Genomic DNA, 24261 nt, shown 5'->3' with positions numbered 1-24261 from the left:
CAAAAGCTGTCTACCCACACCAATTAGATGGATGTTTCTCAGTTGATTCCAGTGCAGATGAAGGCTCCACTTCCAAGCACTTAGAAATTACATTCCCATTCACTATGCCAGGCATCTATTAACATTTCTCTTGCTGAGGTGATGGTGGGGGTGAATGAATTCTCCTCCTTCACTCAGGTAGCACTAATATCAGGTATACTTTTTGCAAAAGAAGCAAGTCCAACAGCATTACTGGAGATAGGAGTAGGAGTTCCCCCATGTGCTCTCTCTTGTGAAATACTCTAGTTATCTGTCCAGAGACTTCCGGCAAACTCTTCTCCATTGGAGACACAGAAGAGCCAACAAAGCTTTCTGTTGCTGTTCTTTGGGATGCATATGTAGCAGTAGGATCTCTACTGCCACCTGCTTTCCTCCGCCTCCCTCTCCTTCTCCTCCCTTTTATGTCTTGCAAGGAATCAAAATCAGCTCATATGGTCCTCCTCCTCTCCAGTTTATCCTCACAAGAACTTCAGGAGGTAGATTAGGCTGAGTCAGCGAGTGGCCTGAAGTCACCCATGAGCTGCACAGCTGAGCTGCAACTTGAACCTGGATCTCCAGAATCCCAGTCCAGCACTCCAAACCCTATACTGAACTGGTTTGCATAGTGGGCCCATACTGGCTGCACAAAGGGTGAGATATGTTTTCTTAGGCCAAGAAACATCAGTAGCATTAAACAATTCTTTCTCTCTCTCTCATTCTCTGGCAGATTGTTTTGGCATATATTACATGGAAGGGAAAAGGGTTTCGGTCCTGCCATCATTTAGGACAGGGAGAGGCAATGTGATGTCTGCAGTCCCCAATTTGGCCTGGCCACCTTTCATGGTGCTCTCCAAGGTGCTGCACTCCTCCCAGATTTTTTTTTAAATTAAAACATTTTCTCACCTGTTGGTGATGAACTATTACTTCAAAGGACTTATTCCGTGAATTAGGACTCAGAAGTAACCTCTGCCTTGCTGTCAGACTTTTGGGAAGATTACTTGCTCTTTGCGCACATTCCCGAGGCAACCGTTTCGTAGCGGTGCCCAGGACTGCTTCTCCGATTGTCAGATGTGCCTCTGATCCAAAGAGGTTCAGCATTTCCTCGAAGGATACATGAAAGGAGCCCTGTTTGACTGGACCGAGTTCCGTTTGAAGCTCTATCCTGTTTGCAATAGCATTCAGCCAGATACTCTTGGGAAGCCCACAAGCAGGGCTTGAAGGCAAGAGTCCTTCCCAGGGCCCTCTTCCCCAGCTCATGCATCGGACAGAAACTGAATGCGCCTAATTCCCCGTTGAAGCTATTATTCACCACCTCCCATGATGGGAAGGCTAAAGCCTCTGGAATCATTCTGCAGTCAGCACTGCAGTGCTAATCCTCTTCAGACTTTGATCCCTTAGCTTTATGCACTAACTGGATTTCTGCTATGACAAATGGGAATTATACCAACGTGGCAAGAGAATAACCATTATCAAGTCTGTTTTGACCATCAGCCTCGGCCTATCAGAAGTATGATCTATCGCTCAGCTGACTCTGACATCAAGCATGGTTTCACAAACATCCCCTTTCTTTCCCTTCAGTTTGACATGCAAGTTGGATAGCTTGAACAATATTCTTAAGGGAAACTGTATCACCACAAACAGGTTCCATAGCTGTAGGGAATCCATGTTCTATCTGGCAATTACATTCAGATGTTTCAAATTAAACATCTGTTGGAAGGACCCGAGTTTTATATTGCCTTTCTTGATCAAGTACCAGCCCAAATCCTCAGGAAGGAAAGCAGCTCTGTCCCACCACTCAGATCCCTCCCCTGGGCAGCCTGGCACCAGACCTGCAGAAATGGAGCAGTGATCATGAAGGAAGAGCTGCCTTATTGCTTGAGGGTGCATAGGCCTTATTAGCATAAAGGAGTTTGTAGCAGAACCTATGTAAATTTCCAGTTTCCAGTATCACAATGCTTAGGCTGGGGAGAAGTATGGGCATTCACACATAAAACGTTGTGTGGAAAGCTTTATCTGTCCCTCAAGGGCAATGCATTCCATTAGGCACTTGCCAAAGGAGAAAGGTCCTAGACTGCAATGGGAAACTCTAGCCCTCTGAAGGCATTTATCTGTACATAGATAGGGCTAAAACAGGGGAAAGGATGTGGGCATATGCTGAGCCCTGCCTCTGACCTCCCTGCACATCCAAGTGCCATGGAGATCTTTCCACACTGGGTGCAACAACCTGAAGAGGCCTTTCTAAACACCTCCAGATGAATTTGTCTACAAAGCTCACACAGGCAGTAGCAGTGCCTTATCCATGTGCCCACACTGAGTGCGGGACATGCTTGCACACCATGCCCTATCCTCAGTATAGGACTTTGTGTGCGGAGGCAAACCCCTGCACCACCCTTCTTGCAAACAGGTTACCTAACGTTTTAAAAGGTGCCTAAATTCAGCTCCTGAGAAGCAGTGTTAGCACAGCACAAGAAACGGCCTGAACTCTGGACCACGAGGCCCTCTAGAAGAGAGACTGCGCTTGCATGGGGCCCTTCAAGACACGGAGCTTGAGACGCAGAGAGCTGTGTGCCGCCATGCCTGGCACACTTTTCTGAGAACTACAAGTCCCACAACGCCTTACTTCCTGCCAGCATTTCCTTTGCACAGGTGGGAGTAGTCAATAGGATCTAGTCCCAGGAGGGACTAAGAAGCACCACAGCAATTGGGGCATGGTGTTCCCTGGTCAGGGGCAGCCAGTGCTGCGGATTACGGACCTCAGGTCTCATGAGGGCCAAAGGGTTAGGCATCTGGACCACAGCATGCCAAAGGGAAGTGAAGCCACACCCTGGGAACAAGGAATGGTGGCTAAAGAACATTTGTCACACGTGTACTTAATGTACATGCAGGCCATACAGCTCAATCCGGCAAATACATATAAATCAGGCAGTCAGAACCACAGGTGGCTTAAATACTGGGACTTAAAGAAGCCAGAACAGCAGTTCTCAAACTTGGTTTTCACAGAACTTTTGAAAACTACAGGGAGTCTTGCCACAACACTTAATATTTGTCATTCTACAAATCAAAGCGTGTACCAAACTCATATTTTAACAACAACATTTTCTTTAGCACTGACACACTTGTAAAGAAAACAACAACAACGGCATCATGTTATGAAAATCTAATGACCTAGGACAGGCCACTGTGAAAGGCTTCATTAATTGATAAACATGAAGTGAAAAATCAGTCGAGTGCATCAGCACGAAGCTGTGAAAACCAGGGGCCCTAGCGGGGGTTTTGCTAGCCTGCCTGATAATCCAGCCCTGATGAAAATAGCCTCAATCAGCCTCAGAAAAAATAAATCAAGTGCAGGCCCCAGGGCGCATATTCTCAACTCCACAATCTTTATGTCGACTCCCTGAATGGAGCTCCTGGACCCTGGTTTGAGAACACCTGAGCTAGAGGGCATCACACAATTTCTCATTTTTTCTCAACACAGACAAAGCTTTGCCCATTTTCCATTACTGAAGCTATAAAAGTTATTTGAGGGTCAACAAATCACAGTGTCATCGTCATCATCAGGGACTGTGAACATGGGAACTACAGCAGGATGCAGCACAGTGCATCTTCTGCGTTGGCCAGAGGACTGCATCATACCGTGGGTCCCATGCCCCGATTCTTCTCCACCAGCCGTACTTAGAGCATTGCACAGACACATGGCTGGCTCTGCAACATCTGTGTGGGACATGGACTATCCTGCAATGCAATGAGTCCAGCCTTGATTACCACAGCCTTGGGATCCCTCTGCTACCCAAATGGCCATTTTCAGCTCCCTGTTCACACCCCAGATTTGCTCCAGTACCAGAGGCAACCATTTAGCAAGCAGACAAGGTGTGTGGTGAGTGCATCCTTATTTGCAAGTAGAACTGCACTTCCAGAAGTACTCACCCAGGTGAGAATTTGGGTGGGAGATGTGGGGTGATGGCCAGCACTTGCTGGAGGTTGTCCACCCCTCAGCTAAACTACGTTTAAAACTGAGAGAGTTTTCTTTATGCATTCTCTTTCCTAGACATGGATACTTTGTTCTGTGACAGACAGAGGGCAGGGCATCACATAAAAAACCTAATTAATGAATGTTTATCAGTAGACTTCTGCAAATGCCAACCTGCAAAGGATGACCTATGCCTTTATGGCAGGGGCGCCAACACGCTTCTTTAAAATGACCCTTGACTTCCACACTGTTCCCCTACCATCATTCTGCTTGTGGTTTCAATAAATACTAAAGTGCATACACTAAGCTATTCTTGCCCCTCCTACAATTTCATTGCAAACGTTAGGATAGGAGAATGAGGGTGACTTTTCATCTTCTTGTCTTTGTCCCAGCTCACCAGTCCATTTCAAAGCTACAATTAAATGCTAGCTTAAACAAAAATCATGGCAGTCATGGAAGCACCCCACCCCCATGAAAGAAATCTAAGACTTTAAAAAAATCAGCATGTAAAAGCCAAAAGTGAAGAGAACGTGCTGGGAGACTGAAATTATTTACAGGTTTGAATGAGAACATAACAGCCATGCATGCCCCTAATTTCTAAAACATTTAGTGGCTTCCTTGTGCCAGAGCAATAATCCTCCACAGCAGTCTCACAGCAGTCTGTTGGTCAGCCCAAGTCAGTTCTATACACCCCTCCCACCCCTCTTACCCACTTTGTTTGCTCCACTTTCCTTCACGATGCAATGTTAAAGCTAGTTATTCCTTCAACAGTATTCCCATGAGCAGTAGTTGCACTGGACAATGAAATCCCAAAGACTTGATTTCATTTTGTTTTGACATTTCCACAGTCATGTTTTTCACACATATATATTTATATATTATTATAATAATAATTCATTTTACATTTTAAATTATTTTATTTTGCTGGTCACTTCCATATTGCTTCATTCAGATTCCAGAATACAGTTCAGAGTGAGGATGAAAATAAAATAAAATAAAATAAAATAAAATAAAATAAAATAAAATAATAAAATAAAATAAAATAAAATAAAATAAAGTAAAAACATAGCTTAAGTGCAAACTAATTTTCCAGTGATCTGCCATGTGCATTTTACCCGGCCAGTTTCTTCTTTTCACTTTTAAGTCTCCCTCCCAGCCCTGTCTCTTCACCAGCAGGTCACCATGTTGAAACAAAACCTGGGAACAAACAAAGGAAAAACACCAGCCAGTGGCTTTCATAAAAAATGTGGTCATGTTTCTTCCTCCGTCCAGCCCCCAGAGTTGCCCACGGCTTCCCAACATTAGCTGATAAACCAAAAGGAGCTGAAGGGGAGAATTACTACATGTTGTATTCAACGAGTAGAAAACATGAACAGGAGGCTCTGTGCATATAAATCGTGGTTGGTGTCTTGCTGTCAAAAGTGAGAGGTTTTTCTTTCCCTATTATTTTGTGTCTCAAAATCATTTTTGCTTTCAAAATGTTTGTTCTTCTATGGACCTGTAGAAAACCTGTAATGTCATGCACAGAAGCATGAAGTAACAAAGTCTTTGTGCAGTTAGGAAATGGACCCCAGACTGCAGATGGGATGGAAAAAAGGGAGCTAGCAGAAGATGAGAGTTGTAGGGTCTTCAACATTATCCCTTGGATGGCCACAGTGAAGCAGACAGGTATGGCGAGCTGGGTTAGCCATTTTGTTTAGGTGGCAGAATAAAAAGTGTTAAAGAAAGAAGTTGGATTCTCAATCTCAGTTATTGTATCATCACTTATGGTAGAAAAATTGTCCTTCCCTACCCTCCCACCCCAAAATTGCATTGCTTTCTCCAGGAATGCTCCAGCTGCTCTCAGCACTTCCTGCTGATAGATATTGACATGGTGTTACTTTCCCTGCAGCATCCAAGCTGAACCACGACATAGAGAACTAGCTTGACAGCAGCTACACTGCCCCTGGCTTTTGTGAGCATCCACTGGCTTTCTTGTCCTCCAGGTACATCAAAAGTGAGCCAGGCTTTTTCCCGCTTTCCTTCTCTACTTTTCTCTCTTCCCAGATTCCTGGAACAAATTATTTGCATGTATCTTTCCATTTGCAGACACCAAACTGAGGAAGAACTGGCAAGAAAAGGAGAAGGGAAAGGAAGAAAAAGAGAGTGGGGGGAAGAGGGGGGACAAGAGGGAGAAAAGAGAGTGCTGGTACGGGTTCTTGATTTTTTTAGGATTACACCACTGTGTTTCGGTGTCTGTAGGGTGGAGGAGGCAGCATAGTGCCGGGCTTCAGGGCAAACTCTGAGAGGTATTCTGGGTTCTCTGCCACAATGGGCCGGATCCTTCCATTTTGTTTGTAAAAATATTTTGTGCTGTATTCCTGAAGGTAGTCCGGATGTTGCAGGGTGCTTCGTGGAGGCAGGCTGTGATTCCAGTAACCTGGGTTGTCAAATGCTTTCTTGGGTTTCTCTGGCAGTGGAAGCCCATTTTTCTTCAGGTACTCCGAATTCTCGAAGGTGCTGGGAAAGGTGTTGAGGTACAATGGCTCATTCACATACTCGTCCTCTGCTTTGGGCTGCCCATTTTGGCTGTTGTGATACTCCGGGTTGTCCAGCGCTTGAAGATCAGCATTCTTCCGCCGAGACACAAAGGGGTTCTCCTCCACTGGGTTCAGGTGATCTAGAGAGTATAATTAGGAACTGTTAATCAAACTACAAGCCATCTCTGAATGGAAGCTAATTCAAAGCCAACATGTGTCATCTTTTTATGTGGACCACTGTTCAGGTGGGCCATGAAGAAGTGCAAAAGATCTCAAAGTATTGTAGGAAGAAAAAAGCACAAGCCTTGTCCTGATGAGTGCTCAATGTGCTTCGGTGGGCCAAGGCAAGGAGCTCTTAGAAGCTTTCACAAAACAATTGCTCACTCTGGGAATGCAGTTAATTCCTAGCTATCTATCAAGTAGATATTGCTTCATAGGGATCAGCATCTAACATCAGTGAGTACTCAACTAGTGGCTGGAGTGCCTAATGAACTGCATAAGGGACAAGCTGAAGTTGTAGCCAGACAAGATGGAGGTACTGCAGTTTTCATGTCCAGGGACTGGCTAAAAGACCTGGTGCAGGCGGGACTGTGCTTCCTCTGAAACAACAGCTTTGACACAGCTCTGTCCCTGGAGAGGCAAGTGGACTTAGCAGCCATGGCCGCTCCTGGCCACCTACAGTGAGCCATGTCCTGGTAATGGTGTGGGTGGGCTTCTGTACTGCTGTATGTGGAGCTGCTCTTGAAAATGACTGAGATGCTTCACCAGCTGCAGAAACCTGAACTGGCCCAGCGAGGTGATGCCACATGACACCTAATCTGATTGCGCTGTCCAGGCAGCTGGTGCTCATTATCCAGTTCAGGGAGCTGGTGCATATCTTACAATGGGACCCAAACATCAGAAGGAGGGACTTTTCCTATCAGCACTGAGTGAGCCTCTTCCCCAAGCACTTTCAGTACCTTAAGTGCCTTCTCTTCTGTAGATGCTCACCTTTGGGAGAGCCTCCCCATGGAGATATGCCTGGCACCACGATTTCAATACTCCCAGTGCTTTACTTGCCCAGGCAATTTAAGCTGAATTGTTTGTCTCATTGCATCAGTTGTCTTTCAACTGTTTTCCATATTATCTCATTGGTTTTATTGTATTTCGTTTTTATATGACTATAGTCCTATTGATTGTATACTACCATGGCATCTGCATGGAAGAAAGGGGGTTTGCTAATTATTTTAATATCTACCTACCTACCTACCTACCAACTATATAATACAGAGTTGCCCACACCTGACTTTAGATTGATATAAATTGCAGCTTATTTCAGGTCAGGGAAAACCAGCTGCTTGACAGGAACAGGAAAATCCAAAATTAAGACTTTGGTTAATGTCAGTCAGTCTGCATCAATTGTTGCACATTTGTTTCAGGTAAAGCAGTGCATTTCACTGATTATAGATGAGTGTTGCACATTTTATTACTGATAAAATAAAACAGATGCACAACTTGTAAAACTTCTGTGGGATCATGGAAGTCTGAAATAAAAGGTTAATATTTACTTCACCTTCAGCCTGATTTTTTGACACAAGCCCTTCCGAATAATGCTCAGCCAGTTTTACGTGACATATCAGAAGCCTCTGCCTGGCATGCCTGCCTGCGTGTCGCTTTCCATGGGAAGGAGCCCTGTGGCTCTCCACTGGCAGCCAGAGGATGCTAGAAGTTAAGGATATACCTTCACAGAGCTGAGCCAAAACTACTTATAGCATTTTGTGATTGCTAAAAATGTCTCCTCTTTACTTCGCTTTCACTCAGCCTCAGGGAAACAGCAACTATCATAATCTTCATAATCATAACATTATCTGGCAGATTGTGAAGTTGCCATTAGTGCAATTAAAAGAAGCACAGAAAAAGAATAATTTCTCAGATAACATTTAACAAAGGAGAAAGCTAACACACTCTTGAATATCAATATGTTGATTTAAGCAGTGCTGAAAAGATAAAAATGTAGAAGGTATCCAAGTGTTTAGCAAGGAAGTGAAGCTATCCTTGCATAGCATCTCAAAAGATTTCATGTTCGAATGATTACTGAAAGCTTTCTCAGAAGCAAGATCTCTCCTTGGTGAGATATCAGCATGGCATTTCAGGTCTGGACATATGTGCTGACTGATCTTCCAGGTCTCAGCTATTGTATTCTGCAAAGGAGTATGTCTGACACAGACCAAAAGCCCGTGGGCTGCAGAGGGGGAAGTTACAAGGAGGTCAACAGGGCTGTTTGGAGACTCGGTGGGTTTTAAGTAGAATTACTACAGAGGAGGCAAGGGGAAACATGTGCGGATGTTTGCAACAAGAAATGTTCACAAGTTATTCATCTGCTTGAATACAAAAATATAAAATGTGCTTTTGGCCTTTTCTGCACATTTTAAAAAACTTCTTTCTCATATACAGCATCCATAATCTGCCCTTTGGTGGTTTAGGTATGGAACAAGTGACTCTGGGCCACCAAGTGTGGTTAGGCAGAGCAAAAGGGTGGTGGGAGGTCGTAAGGAAGGACAGACCGCAGATTAATCACATTCTTAATGGATTAAGGAAGCTCATCTTGCCCAGCTTAATTATTTATAGTACCAAGTGTTGGAGTTTGACCAGGAAGGCCTGAACCTCTCCATCTCTTTTACAATGTATTTGGTGATTAATTGTTCCCTCCTCTCTGTATAACACATTTAACTTTATTTTTATTACCTCCTACAGTCTTTGCCCTGTAACTTCAAAAATGTTTGAGCAACAGCCTTGCCTTTTGGGTTTCTGTTGCTTTGTTCCCCCAGAGAGGCTATGTGGCCTTAATGAGATGGTCACAAACTGGCGACATACTGGGAAAGGGCAGCATCCCACACAGTCATTGCACCTCTGCTCTTTCCAGTGCTCACAGGGAGGGGACTCCCTGCGCAGGCAGCAGTGCCTTTGGATGCAACCCCAGACATAAACAGGAACACTGCAGAGCTCTTCCTGCAAGCTCTGTCGACTTGTCCCTCTCTAGAAACAAGTATTTCTGCTCTTTGTGGATCCTTCAGGAGTCCCACTAGTGCACAGTCCACACACAGAATACTGTCCTAGGTCTCTCTCCCCTCTTCATTCTCATTCTCACTCTCTGCACATCTGCATGTGGGCTTTGGTCCTACCCAAGTCAAGCAATTGTTTTCACATTCATTTGTAAAATGCATGAGCTGTCTTTCGTCCTCTGTTCCCAGGGAAACCTACTGTGAACATTATAAATCAGTAGATCTAATGCAGGGACACCTCAGATGTTTCCCTTACCCTTTCCTTTCAGCCTACTCAGATTTACAGGGTGTTGCCCTGAGTGCCTTGGAAGAAAGGTGGGATACAAATGTGATAACGAAGAGCCTCTGGAAGCCAGCTGGTATGAGCCACTATTCTTAACAGCAGAACCCTTCAGATGAAACTCCAGTCTTGTTCAGAAGCAGATAAAACACACATGGTCATTATGACACATGCATATGTACCTGTTTTGGACTTTTCTGGCATTGGCGTCATGTACCCATCTTCATCCAGCTCGTTTCTGGGTCCTCGCTCTGGCAGAAAAACTGTTGGGTCAGCGCTGTACCTCTGAGTGACGCTGTCCTCCTGAGGAAGGCTGGATCCTTGTTTCCGTAAAGTGCCATTACAGCAACTGTCATCACAAATCTCAGCAGCACTTTGCATGATGGGGGGTTCTGGGGCCATGCTTGGGATGGCAGCTCGGTATGGCAAAAGGACCCCTTGTTCCGTAGTCAAGCTGCCATCTCTGTAGATAAACTGGTTCTGCAAGAAACACAGAGCCCTGCGTCAGGGAGTGGCACACGTACCGGTAGGCCTAGGTGGCTTTCAGGCGCATAACGTTCCATCCACTCAAGAGAACACATTGTTTTCTAGAGGTTTGTTCTTAGGTCATTGCTTAGAGCAAATTCCACAGGCCCTGCTCGCTTCATCCTGGATATCAAGCAGAGTGGAAGCAGCACTGATACCATTTCATGAAAGAGTTCTGTATTTAACATGATTAAAAATTAAAATGTGCTTATAAAGAACCATCCTTTAGGACTAGACCTTAGGATGGTTTGCTCCAATTCCTGTATTACCACATACATTATTTTCAAACAAAACAGAACAAAACAAAACGAGCAAACACAGGAAGCCCATTTACTTGTTGCCAACATTTCAAAAAGAAAAGGCAAATGAAACATTTCAGGATGAGATTTCTGTCATTGCTTTCATTTAAATAATACAACTTGTTGTACCATTTCAAATAATATCTCACTTTCTCTACTTCTACTCCTATCAGTGCCTGGCTTTGGATGTGATATGGGACTATGCAGAACTTTCCTCAAGAATTCTCCCACCCCTACCAAACTGATTTTGTAGAGTAATCCTGATGTTTTCCCCAAGCTAATACACCTTAGACTTTCACTTCAGAAAAAACTCAGTGGCAACCGTAAGGGCCATTGTAACACTCAGCCAGTCCTAGCTCACTGGAGGGAGTTAGGATGGGGCAGAAACATCTTTGTGCCAGCCCACCTGCAGAAGGGAACTCCACCGGTGGAAATCCACCTTTTGGCCTGCTGGCCCCAGCCCATGTGCAGAAAGCCTCATGAGGGAGAAGCCATCCTGTGGCAGATCTGCTGGATCCAAAGTCCTACACATACCCCCAGCTACTCCAGGCTGAAGATGGAACCCCCCCCCCCCCATGCATACACACACTGGATCTGTTCCTGAAGTGGAACTACACCTTAACCTGACTGAGAATGATTTCTGACTTCCTTGGGAAATATTACAGTTCCTCCATTATGCATTTTACTGTCTAAATACTATTTCTGTATTTTATATGTTTGTTAAAAGGGAGAAATCCAGCACTTAACTATTTATTCATTCATATTGTTACATAATACCATGAGAAAGAGCTTAGCACTGGAATGGCACTGGGACTGATGCTCCTGCTTCTTGGACCAAGAACCTCTGGGTCTCTTCCAGCCTCTGGGCTGTTATCTCTATTGAAGTCTGCCCTGGGACTGCACCAGTCCACAACAGCCCACTTTGTCTCCCACTGTCCCACTTTCTGCTCTGTAAAAGTTTACCATCCATGAGTGTGGGGGCAGGACCCCCCCCCCAATAAACAGTGAGGAGAGATACACTACTAACACAGGAAGCAGAGGTGGCATCACCGACAGGAGGAATGTCAGTGGCAAGGAGGTGGCCCAACTGCACCTCCTGGCTGTTCTGGGCCTGCTTAGCAGTGATGATATGTTAGCACTGGCTCTGTTTAAGGCATACTTTAGCTCTCCTGTGCTTGGCCATGCATTTCTTCTCTACCTTCTTGAGATGACTGTCCCAGCTCTCGAGTCACTGAAGAACCACATAAAATCCAACAGACATAGCTCTAAACTGCATGCTTCCTATGCCAGACACAATTATTTTGTTTGGGGCTATGCCATCTTGTATCTTCCACCGCAGGACAGAAGCAGGTTGTAGAGGAGAATGAATGCAGACTCTTCTCCCACACAGACACATAAAGGTTGGAGAGACACTTGCACCATCCAGATTGGGCCACTGACAACTGAAGACCCTTTCTTTCCACTAGGAACCGACCTTTTTAATAAGGCCAATTTTATCAACATCTGTTATCTGCCAGCTTCTTCTTCCTTTGAGCAAAACTTTTCTTCAACAACAGAGATGGTTCTCACATTTGAAGACAACGGAGCACCTCCTTAAATCAGATAGTTGATGAATGGTTGGAATGGTGACTCACATTGAGGTAGCTCCACCTGAAATGCAAGACTCAAGGCAACACCTCCATCTGTGCAGTGTTTTTTTCCAATGCGATGCTTTCAGATGCACAAGAAATTGTAACCATTTCTAGTTCTCAGGAAAGCTGAGAATGTGACTGAACAATGAATTAACAATGCTGGCCAATAAGGTAAAATGGAAACTTATTCTGAAGCAGCTATCAATGGCAATGTTTGATTTTGCAGAGTTCTGAGTTCAAAATAGGGTTTTTACTGGGACTAGAGAAACATGCTTGTTCACCTATGCTCAGTATCACAGGACATAATGAATTCTGGCACTAGATTTAGGGAATGAGAATTGGCAAGAGGCATGGTGGAATTTATGAAGAAAAACAGAAGAAATAATACATTGGAAAAAGACAAACAAACCCCTAAAATGATGGAGGCTGATTGTGAAATACTTACTCCTGACATAGGGGTGTAGGCAGGAGGAGGGCTGTGTCCAATTTCACTCTGATAGGAAAGAAAGAAATGGAATGATGGATATAGTAAGAGGTCACATGGATGAAAGTACATCATATGAGCTCCATGAACTAATGAAGAAAAGGCACAAACAGATGGGTGGTATTCACTCAAACTCCAGCCAAATCCAGCCCTTTGTGCTCAGGCAAAACTCCCACTGGCAAGGGTGCAGTGGCAGTTATGTGTGAGCTCAAAAGTCTGTGGGGTTTAGCTGTAAAATGATTAAGGCTGAAAGGAAGTGAGAGGGGGTTTTTTCCCTTGCAGGAGAGAGTTATAGACATGCAGAAGCCTGGCTTTTGCCCCCAAGCTACGAATCAAGTGGGATTCCTCTACCAGGAAAGGATTTATTGTCCAGCAATTGTGAAGGGACAAAGAATTCAGATTTGGAAGCACAATCATCCCAGACTGGTCCATTCCTCTTGTCTGACCAATATGTCAGAGGAAAACAGAACTATCCTAAGGTAGGTTTTCCAGTGTTGAAAGTCGGATGTGTTGATAGTCCTGTAATTCAGAAGGAATTCAATAACTTTGATTTTTGATTTTTCTTTCAGTAATGTTAAAATAATGTAACTTTACAAGCAGGTTTTCATTTAGCCCTCCCTCTGAATTGCTCTTAGATAACCGAAACATTAAAGTAGACCACACCGTGTGTGGTTTTTTGGAATGTGCAATTCTTCCCAATGCTATTGCTCATTTTTGGCTTCTCTTCCTCTCTCTCTCTCTCTTGGTAAAGTTCTGTTACTTCTTGGTCTTTCTTATGAGGCAATAGATAGGCCATTAGATGACTGTTGTAAATGTTTGAATATAGAATTCACATAGGAAACATGGGGTAGGTGCTGTTTTTACAAGTAAAGATTTGCAAGTGAAAAGATGCAAGGGTGAGAAAAAGGAATTATGCTGCCCAGATTCAAAATCAGTAAGTCCATATATCGAATCTGGCATATTTGTAATGATCATATATAACAAGCCCTGATTTGACCTTTTAATTTTTTAATTAAATTAAATTAATTTTTTAATATTTTGATAGTTTAGACCAAGTTAATCAAGTATTTTTATGCCTATCCTGGGGCAGGAATTTTAAGAAATTGCAGAAAATTGTTTTCAGGTGCCATATAGGGACCTCTTTTCCCCATATAGCCATAGGAAACAGTGTATAGTGATCATGTAGTGTGATTTCTAGGCCAATTCAATCTCAATTTCAGAAGTGCATGGCAGGAGACATTCCTCCCAGCCTCTTAGGGAGAGGTTTAAGAAGCTAAAGTACAACGTTACATAAAGTACAACGTTATGTAACGTTACATAAAGTACAACGTTATGACCTTTTTATTTAAACGTCACTTTAATTGTTAACGATATTTGCTTATTTATCTGGCCAGGGCGACTTCTTTTATATTTTATATTTTTATTTATTTTATATTGTTAATTTTAATTTTATATTGTTATTTTTGTATTTTATTGTATTTTATTGTGTTTGTAAGCTGCCCCGAGGCTTCGGCAAGGGGCGGCATAGAAATGTTCTAATAATAATAATAATAAAGCAGTGGTTCAAAATTTTGCATTACTCTACATTCAGATCTGCTATTCCTTCAAAATCGCATAAACAGAGAACCTCCATCCATCAAATTCATAACTTGCATAATGATGTGGCCAGCTGATCCATCACCCAGCATTTGCCCTCCTGTGCCCGTGGTTTGCCTCCCAAACGGATCCGCTCATCAAGCAAGCTTTTCTTCAGCCTAGGAAAAGGGTTCTTGGTGAAAGGGGCTGCTGGGACATAGCACTTGTGTGCCCTTTTAAAAACAGGGCCTTGACCCTTCTTTCCATGCAGTTGATGGACTTCCACACTTCTGCATGTGGAACTGCCAACCTCTCATGCAGTTTGGCCTTCAGATCATGGACTGCTTGGCTGTCAAGAGCATGCGACAGTCGTACCCTTCCCTCCTTGGTAATTTATTATTTATTTATTTAAAACATTTCTATGCCACCCCCATCGCAACAAAGCCTCGGGGCGGCTCACAAAGAATATATCCATATGATATGAATAATAATTGCTCTTCACAAGCAGAAACACTGTGAAGATAACCGAGCTAGGCATTGGATGGCAGTCTGCATATCATTACAAATAATGCTGCTAGAAGTATTTTAGAAAGCAGGCAGGGAAAGAAGGTGCTAAGGGATTGTACTTGTGCATGTGTGCATGTGCGGGCAGCTTAAAAGCATCAAGGATGCATCTCAAGATACGTTTTCCAGATAAGCAGCAATTCTCTCTGTGCATCACTCAACAGTTGGCATGGATGCATCAGCGCAATCTGCGCGGGGAACTCAGTGCAGTTGCCTCGGGAGCATCAGTGCCATGAGTCCCTCAGCAAGTCAGCTCTTTGTTAACTGTCCCAGTCAATGAGCAGACAGTGAAGTGACCAGGGCAGTAATTTCTGGCCCGGGTGAAAAGAAGTGATTTTTTACCCTGATGCAATGCCCTTGGCTCCACTGCTTCCCTTTGTACAGGTCTGCTGTGTAATGCCATCCATGTAATAGCTATCTCATAATTTATTCATTTAATTAATTAATTTAAAACATTTTACTCTCTCTTTACCCAAAACGGGTCCATTCTAATGGCAAAAAATATAAGCACTTCTTTCAGTTGCACGTCATTTTAATAATACAATAATTTCATAATTTGTGGCTTTCAGATTGGTCTTCTGCATTGATTAGAGTTGAGAGGCAGACTTTGTAACTCAAATAGCCTTTGTCTAATGTGCAAGATATTGATAGCTTTCTCTAAGGAGCCTTCAGGAAGACAGGAAAATGTGCACCGACTGATGTATTTAGGGTGCAGTTCTATTGTCCCTGCCATAGCTGCATCTTATGCCTAGTGTGAGGCTCAGCAATGGAGATCTCTCCCTAGATGGCCTTCATACAACCTTGGTGCTGACAGTCTGGAGAATCCCCTGGCTTCCCAGGTAATGCTGGAAGGCCAAAGGATTGTGCCCTTAGTGTGACCAAAAGCTGAGAAACAATTCAAGCTTTGAGAAAGAGAATATGGAATAGCAAAATATTGTTCCCCAATAACCACAGGCTATAGGAATGTATTCCTGTGTGAAAAAATGTCCTTTGAGTAGATAGATGATATGTAGGGAGAAAGCATGCCCTAACAGCCTCCTTCCTGACAGGATACAGAATGTCTTTGAAAGATGCATACAAGGAAGGATAAGTGATGCATTTAGCCTTACAGTGACCAGTATGGGACCAGCCAGCAGCAAGATTATGACAAGGAGCACACGAAACTGTTAAAAAAAGAACCAGAAAAAAAACAAAAAAACAAAAAAGGGTCCTGTTTCTCCTCTTGAAAACAAAATACTAAGCAAGGCACTTTTAAACAATTTTATAGATGTTTGAGCTATTTCAGCTTAACTGGGGGTGGGGGTGTTACTCATGCAATGCTAAAAGTATCATAGTCACAATTTCCCAAAAAAGGATGCCAGGAAACAGCTGAAGTGCCAATTAGCAGGGATGTAAGAGCAACGTAATTGTTTTTAAATGTCTTTAAATTGCATTCTAATTGCAATGCAATATCATAATTTTGGAAGATTCAAAAATACTTTTTTGTGCTTAAGATGCACAGCCAGATTCCCTTCATCCACCCGCACTTTACTGGTCATCATGGTAGTGGTGCTGTGTGGACAGAGTCGTTTTCCATTGGACAGAAAATGATGCTCTGCCAAGAAAGCAAGATAATATCAAAAACTGTCTGAGTGCTCATATGGGAGAGTTTGGAGCTCTTGGGGGTTTGAATTTCTACCACATCTATGTTTTTTTGAGGAGCTAAAAAACTGAGAAATGCAAACAGAAGGAATGTTGTGAAAAGGTGCATGCATTTAACAATCTGGTAACATTTGGCTGCCATTTCTCCAGGATTGGCAGTATGTGCTGAAATTGAGGGATAGCTCGCTATCCTTCCCTGTTTCAAAAGAGCTCTCCATGGGATAGTATGAAGGAAAGAAAATTGTAGCTGAGCTGTTGAAAAGAGAGCTCTTGTCTCCCCTCTGCATGAAAAAAAGATGCAAAAATAAAAGGAGGGGGAAGTAAGGGTACTCCTGCCAAAGAAGATGTGCTCAGCCCATACTTTTCACCCCCACTTGCCCAGTTTGGCAGCCCAGTTTTACTTGGGTCCTCCATAGAATTTTCCAATAACAACACGGATCATCCTCATCACAACCCTTATATTATTTAATAATTGTCCATAATTTGTCAGGTCTAGTACTGCACAATAAAGATTGATTGATTTGATTGCCTATAAAGTTTTCTAGATGCATGCATAGGTAGTCCCTGCGTTATGAACATCTGGGTTACAAACAATCTGTACTTATGAATATGTGAACTGCCATAAACCCTATATGAATATCTCTAAGGGAAAAGCCATGAATATCTCTAGGGAACTATGGAACACAGAGATGTGTCATCAGTGGCAGCCTAGTGAATAGAGTACAGTATTCATAGAAACATAGAAACAGAGCGAGTCAGAAGGGGTCTCCCAGGCCATCTAGTCTGACCCCCGGCTCTAGCTGGCTCTGTTAACGACATGCCCACCATGAGCATGTCTAGCCTATCTTTGAACACCCTCACCAATGGGGCCTCAACCACCTCCCATGGAAGCCCATTCCATACCCTCAGGGTCCTAACTGTCAGGAAGTACTTCCTGGCAGCTAAATTAAACCTTGCTTCCCTGAGCTTTGCTCCTTTGGAGTGCGTCCGGCTTTCCTCTGCAGGGGAGAATAAATCTCTACCCACCTCCATGTGACACCCCTTCACATATCTGTATGTCGCCAACAGATCCCCTCTGAGTCTCCTCTTCTCCAGGCTGAAGAGACCCAGTTCCCTCAGTCTCGCCTCATACCCCATCCCCTCCAAACCGGCCACCAATCTTGTGGCCCTACGCTGCACTGACTCTAACCTGGCTATATCCTTCCTGTAATGAGGGGCCCAAAACTGAGCACAATACTCCAGTTGCAGGCGCACCAGAGTCATATAGAGTGGTAGTAATACCTCTGTTGATCTAGAAGCCACACTTCTGGCTATGCTACCAAGGGTGGCGTTCGCCCTCTTGACCACTGCATCACACTTCTGACTCATTTTTAGCCTGCAGTCAACCAGTTCCCCAAGGTCCCTTTCACAAGTGCTGCTCTCCAGCCACTTATCCCCTAACCTGTACTTATGACACCCATTCCCATGCCCCAAGTGTAAGACCTTGCACTTACCCACACTGAACACCATCCTGTTGTCTCCTGCCCACTTCCATAGTCTGTCCAAATCCTTTTGGATCTGGAGTACCTGCTCCTCAGTTGTGGCCACTTCTTCAGTTTTAGTGTTGTCTGCAAATTTGATCAGCAGACTGTTCACCCCCTCTTCCATGTCACTGATGAAAAGATTAAGCAGGATTGGGCCCAGGACAGCCCGCCTGGATTAAACAGGATTGAGCCCGCTTGTCACTGGCTACCATCCTGATGATTCCCCACTAATGGTTACCTTTCAGTCAGTCAAACATGCCCTAATCCATCAGACAGTGCTTTGGTCTATCCCAAAACTCCTCAGTTTCTCCACCAGGATATCATGGGGCACTTTGTCAAAGGCCTTGCTGAAATCCAGGTAAACCACATCCACTGCATCCCCTCTATCTAGCCATCTCAAAACCTTGTCATAGAATTCCACAAGGTTTGTCTGGCAGGACCTGTTTTTGCGGAAACCGTGTTGTGTGGCCGCCAGCCTCCCTTCCCTATCTAGCATCACTAGATCTCTCACTATTATGAGCCTTTCCATTGTTTTTCCTACAATGGACGTAAGGCTAACTGGTCTGTAATTCCCCATGTCCTTCTACTACCCTTTTAGAAAATTGGGACCACTGATGCCACCCTCCAGTCCTCTGGAACTTCACCTGTTCTCCATGAGGCCTCAAAAATGGATGCCAGCAGGTGTGAGAGAACCCCGACCAACTCTCAAAGTACTCTCAGGTGTAACCCATCAGGGCCTGGCGCCTTTGTAATGTCCAGTGCCCTGAGGAGCCCCTCGACTTCGAGGGGAGTGACTCTAATCTGTGCCCCTAAGTCCCCAGCCTCATCTAATCTCCTATGCAGATCTCCTCCATCCTGCTTTGGGGAAAACACAGAGGCAAAATAGTCATTTAGCATCTGTGCCTGTTCCCTCGTATCAGTGACTGGATCACCTTCCTCCTTATTTAGCGGTCCCACTGCTCGTCTCCCCTTCCTTTTCCTATTTACATGCTGATAGAAGCCGTTTTTGTTGCTCCTGATATTCTTGGCAAGTCTCAGCTCATAATCAGCCTTAGCCTTGCAAAGAATCCTTCTGCAACGGGCCTCCTCCTCCTGGTATACCCTTTTGTCTATTTGCCCCAGTAAACTTTCCTACGGAGGTTCCACTTTTGCCTAATCCCGCTGACCACCTCCTTTTGCATCCATGGCGGCGCTCTCCTCTGCCTCCCTACCTTACTAACTAGAGGTATCGTCAAGGCTTGCACCTCCAAAACCTCCCTTTTGAGTGCTATCCACCCCTCCTCAACTCGCTTACCTTATCCCAGGAGACCTTCCCCAGTCTGGTCTTCAGTTGGCCAAAGTTGGCCCTCTTGAAGTCCCAGCTTCTCGTGCTTGACCTGCTGCCCGTCCCCATTCCCCTGATCTCAAAGCAAAGGATGGAGTGATCACTCGCATACAGAGCTCTCCTCATCAGTACTTCATCTATCAGCTCCTCCCTGTTGGTCAAATCCAAGTCAAGGATCCCCCCCCCCTCATTGCCTCTCGGACCCTCTGTTTGAAAATCCCTCCCTCTATAGCACCTAGGAAGTGATGTGACCTGGCTGTCACCGCTGAGTGAGTCTCCCAATGAATATCCGGGAGATTGAAATCTCCCATAATTATTGTGTCCCTCTCCTAAGATAGCCTTAGAATCTGGTCTGTCAGGACATCATCCAGGGCCTCAAGTTGACCTGGAGGGCGATAATATATCTCCACTGTCAGGTCTCTTTCCCTGTCAAAACCCCTAAGTTTCACCCAGTCTGCCTCTACCAAATCCCCATCTGTGCTGCATTCTATCTCACTGCATCCTAGCCCTTCCCTGACATATAAAGCCACGCCCCCACCTCTCTTTCCCTTGCTGTCCTTTCTAAAAAGGTGATACCCTTTTATGTTCACATTCCAGCCTTGCCTTTCATCCCACCAAGTTTCTGTGATTCCCACCAGGTCATACCCTCCTATTCCCAGGAGAGCTTCAAGCTCTTCCTGCTTATTACCCATGTTCCTAGCGTTAGTGTACATGCACCTCAACTCCTTCCCACAGCTTCCTTTCTTTGGAGCCCCTAGCCTTCTCCTTCCTCTTCTCTTGGTCGAGGAACCTGAAGTGTTCCTTCTGGCACCACACCGTAAGCCAGTTGTTCACCTTGACGACCCTCCTATCCCTGCCTGGCCCAAATCCTGGACCAGTAAGATAGATGAGAAGGCCACTTGGGCCTTAAGTTCCTCGAGTTTCTTCCCCAAGGCCTCGAAGTCTCTGGTGATCCCCCCACCACACCCTGCCTGGCTACATCATTTGTGCCCACATGGATCTGTATGTTACAGTGTGCATGGGTTCCTGAAGGCCTAAGGCCCAGAAGAAAATGAAGAATGAAAAAGCATGATGGGACTGACCAGACTGAGAAAACTGAGAGGCCGGGAGTGGTTGGAGAATGGAACATAACAGATAAGATAAGCCCATGCTGTACCATCCAGAGAGAGAATGGAATGTGATGAGAGTGCGTGCGTTCAAGATAAAGACCAGCATGTTCTGTGTCGGCTCTGCTCAGAGGAGTTTACTGTTTGATCCAGTTGGACTAAGCTGACAACTTTAAGGTATAAAATGATCCAGTTTGATCCAGTTGGACTAAGCTGAGTCAACTTTAAGGTATAAAATGACTGGGCTTTCCAGCTCCTGTGTGTGCCAGAACAGCACTGCAACTGGTCACCCAGAGTCCCGATGGATCACCGAGAGGGTCTATGGGCTGTGAGCATGAATGCAAGTGTGAATGAGGCCTCTTGATATTGTTGCTGATGATTGCTGAACTTACATTCTTATACGTCTGTATTCTTTATATCATAGAATGTTACATGCATAGTGTTTAAAACTAGATCTGGTGTTCAGGCTCTCTTTGGGAAGGGCTTTCCTTGGAAACCTGATAGTCTCCTCTTTACTGAATCAAGGACCGCTTTATTACGGTCACAACCACAAGTGGCTGGTGATCCCAGGAGCGAACAAGAAGCTCCATTCTATCCTTCACATGCCGGATGCACACGCCTGGCAGGCAACAGACCTCTCTCGCCTCAAGGTCAGGGCGACACACCACCGCCTCAGTGCCCCTCAGCAGGGAGTCCCCGATGATGATTACCTGCCGCCATCTCTTCCCAGTGGCCGTGCCCTGGCCCTCGCCTCTCCTGCTGCAGCCCCCTTTCCTCTTGTGGTTCCAGGCTGGGGGTCCTGCTGGTCCCCCAAGGCCTCATCAGCCCCAGCCTCCCCAAGCTGGCCTCTTCCTCTTGTGGGTGACATGCCTCCATGTATCCCCGGCTGTTCCTCCTGTGGCCCCTCCCTCAACCCTCTGTTTGGAGGGGGACTGCTCCTGGGGAGCCTGGAGAGCTGTCTCAGCCCTCAGACACCTCACCTCCTCCTCTAGGAGCATCACCAGCTGGCACCAAGGGCAAGTGTATTCCTGCCTCTCCTGAGGCAGAAGGGCAAACATGTCACAGCTGTCACAGTGGACAGCAACACCTGTGATTCCCGCCAAGGCCATCTCCTGGTCTGCCATTGGGAACTCTGCTGAGACCCTACCTTGGTCCCTCGCCTTGTCTGTCCTGCAGTACCCCTCACTCGCCCAGTTCTCCCAGACATAAACCCCACACACACACGCAAAGATAAAAGAAAAATTTAAATTGGGGGGAAAAAAACCTGCCCCCAGGAAAGGGAGTCCCCAGGCAGCCTGGGCACAGCTAAGGGATGCCGACATCCCTCTGCTTCTTTCTGCCCTCTCTGGCCCCACCTCCCTTCCTCTCTGCTGCTCCTGTCCCCCTGCTCCTCTGCCTGGCTCCTACCTTGTCTTTGCCACCCTCAGCACTCTCTCCCAGTGACTACCTCTGCTGCTCCGCTGCTGTGCCAAGAGCAAAGAGCGAAAAGGGCTTGCTGTGGCTGAGTGTGGCCTTATAAGCCTCTCAGGTTGGTGGCCCTGTCCCTCTGCTTCCTCCTGGCCCCTCTAGCCTCTCTGGCCCCGCCCCCTTCCTCCCCATGGCTCCTGTCCCCCTGCTCCTCTGCCCGACTCCTGCCTTGCCTTCGCCAGTCCCCTGGCCACCCTCAGCACTCTCTCCCAGCCTCTGCCTCTGCTGCTCCACTGCTCTGCCAAGAGGCCAGAGCCAAAAATTCATGCTTTTTCATTCTGTAGCATGGGCTAGAACATACCCAGGCAAATGTGTTCGGGAGCACATGTAGGGTGTGTAGTTCCCCTTTGATTTTCTTTGGCATTTGCCCTTGCATCCAGGCCCTCAGCTGCTACAAGGCCATTTTTTTGTGAGAAAAAGAAAATAGCAGTACAAACAACGCTTGAGATTGACTTCAAGGAAACGACTCCAGTGGTAACCCATTGACCCTGACTTAAGGAAGGCCAGCAAAAACAGGTCAGTCTGCAGAGTTTTCCTTAAGACCTGGAAAGAAGGGGCCTGACAAACCCCAATGGGAGTTGATTTGAGAGATGAATTTGAATTTGCAGAATAAAATGAGTACATTTGCAAAATCAAATTATGAAATGTAACCTTTGGAATTCTATTTTCCCTCACCAAGATGCTAAATTTTTGCATTTGTGATCCTTTCTTGGGTGGCATGATAGGAAGTCAGGAAAGCTAATTTTCAGTTCATACCCAGAAGTATCAGTCTGAATCTGTGAAACTTCAGATATGGAATTATATTCATTTCAACACCAATACCTGACAGCTGTGTCAAGTATTGTATAGCCTGCTGTCCAAAGTGATACACCATGACAGTGTATCACCTGCTGTCCAGAAAAGCTCACCTTTTAATATATTTGTTGATATCGAAGGTGCTACAAGACATTTAGCTGTTTTATCCAAGAACTATTGGCATTATTGGAACTCTTTTGCTTTCCCTTGGAATTCACAGGGGTATTTATACATATTTATAACATATAAAGGCACAATTAGGTTGATGTAAAAATGTTGAATAGTTATTTAGTTCTTCTCAGTTCAAACAGTTAATGTTTAATGGAACCTAATAACTTTTTGGGGGGAGGGGGGCGTTTTGTACTTTGCAGGAATTCTTGCAAAGGACAGAATTTTGCATCAATTCCATGCCCACATCTGATAATAGAAGATCTTTGAACTTAAGGAAAGGCCGTTGGCATCCACCCCAAAGCCTAGTTAGCATCCTGTTTGCACTATGGCCAATCAGAGCCCTATAGCAAGCACACAGAGCACCTCCCTCCACACACCCCTATGTCACCCAGCAGCTGCCGCTCGGGTATGCCATGCCCAGCCTTGGATGCAATTGCCATCCTTCAGAAGCTGGTCATGTGTTAAAGGGACTTTTGTTTCCCTCCTGCCTTGTGTGCTGGTTTTGGTATGCAGCAGACCAGGGCACTTCAGGAATTCTGTCAGAACATCTGCCCTGGAATTTCAGTCTGGCGCTGAGTAATCAACCTAACCCATCTCCTGCATTGCATTCTTCTCATTTTACATCACTGTTGCATTACACTGTAACTTTGTTCACATGATCTTTCTAAAGCCTTATTTAGAAAGCTGTTTCCCTTCCCTCAGATCCTCCTTATTCTGTGCTGATGGGGTCAAGGATCCATCTTCTGAGGCAGCTGGAAACACAAGGATCAGTGCCTCTGTCACTTTTCACATAAGTGGGGGTGTCCCCAGGACACACATGCTCACTGCTTTGATCATCCCTGCTGCAAAGCTTGTCCTGTCAAGCTTTGTACTTTTGCACAAACTGTTGCCATTCAGCTGCTATATGAAGCTGCTGGGGAACATGTGAAAAGGAACTCAGCATAATTGGTGTCACTTTCCATTAGAAATTATACCTGATTGCTTGCTAATTTCACTCTAGAGGGCTGTCTTATTCTCAGGAAAGGTTAAAGTCTGACTATTTCAATGGGTCTGCATTCCCAAATGAGCAAAGAAAAAGATCTAAGCTTGCTACTTTTGGAACCTGTCACTAACTACGTCTGCTTCAGCATCTGTGTGCACACAGCACTTGCACTGGTTTCAGTGAACAATTAAGGCATCTTTGTCCTGTAGCGTATCTTTTTAAAATGATGGCAAAAACCTAGCTCAAATGCCAGTTTTGGGAAGAGAGGCAGAGTATGAGTCCAGAGATAAGGAAGTGGAAGTCAGGGAACAAGAATCTGAAGCTAAGATATCTCATTACCCACTGGAGA

At 45.1% G+C, this 24261-nt stretch overlaps 1 protein-coding gene across 8 annotated transcripts in view; it reads right to left on the bottom strand.

Annotated features, from left to right (window-relative positions):
* Window positions 1-933: 933 nt before the first annotated feature.
* The window catches only part of ERBB4 (erb-b2 receptor tyrosine kinase 4), a 935345-nt gene continuing 912017 nt past the window's right edge, over window positions 934-24261 (bottom strand). For all 8 annotated transcript variants that reach the window (XM_044432044.1, XM_044432045.1, XM_044432049.1 and 5 more), the window contains 2 exons: window positions 10008-10305; window positions 934-6644 (listed from right to left, as the gene is read on the bottom strand). In XM_044432044.1, the coding sequence (XP_044287979.1) occupies window positions 6199-6644; window positions 10008-10305 (744 nt within the window). In that variant the 3' untranslated portion in view covers window positions 934-6198. The remainder of the gene's footprint in view (window positions 6645-10007; window positions 10306-24261) is intronic.

The sequence above is a fragment of the Varanus komodoensis genome, unplaced genomic scaffold (genome assembly GCF_004798865.1).
Source record: "Varanus komodoensis strain SLA01 unplaced genomic scaffold, ASM479886v1 scaffold23, whole genome shotgun sequence".
In the NCBI taxonomy this organism is placed as follows: Eukaryota; Metazoa; Chordata; class Lepidosauria; order Squamata; family Varanidae; genus Varanus; species Varanus komodoensis.
The sequence above is the reverse complement of the archived record's forward strand: the minus strand, read 5'-3'. Positions and strand labels throughout refer to the sequence as shown.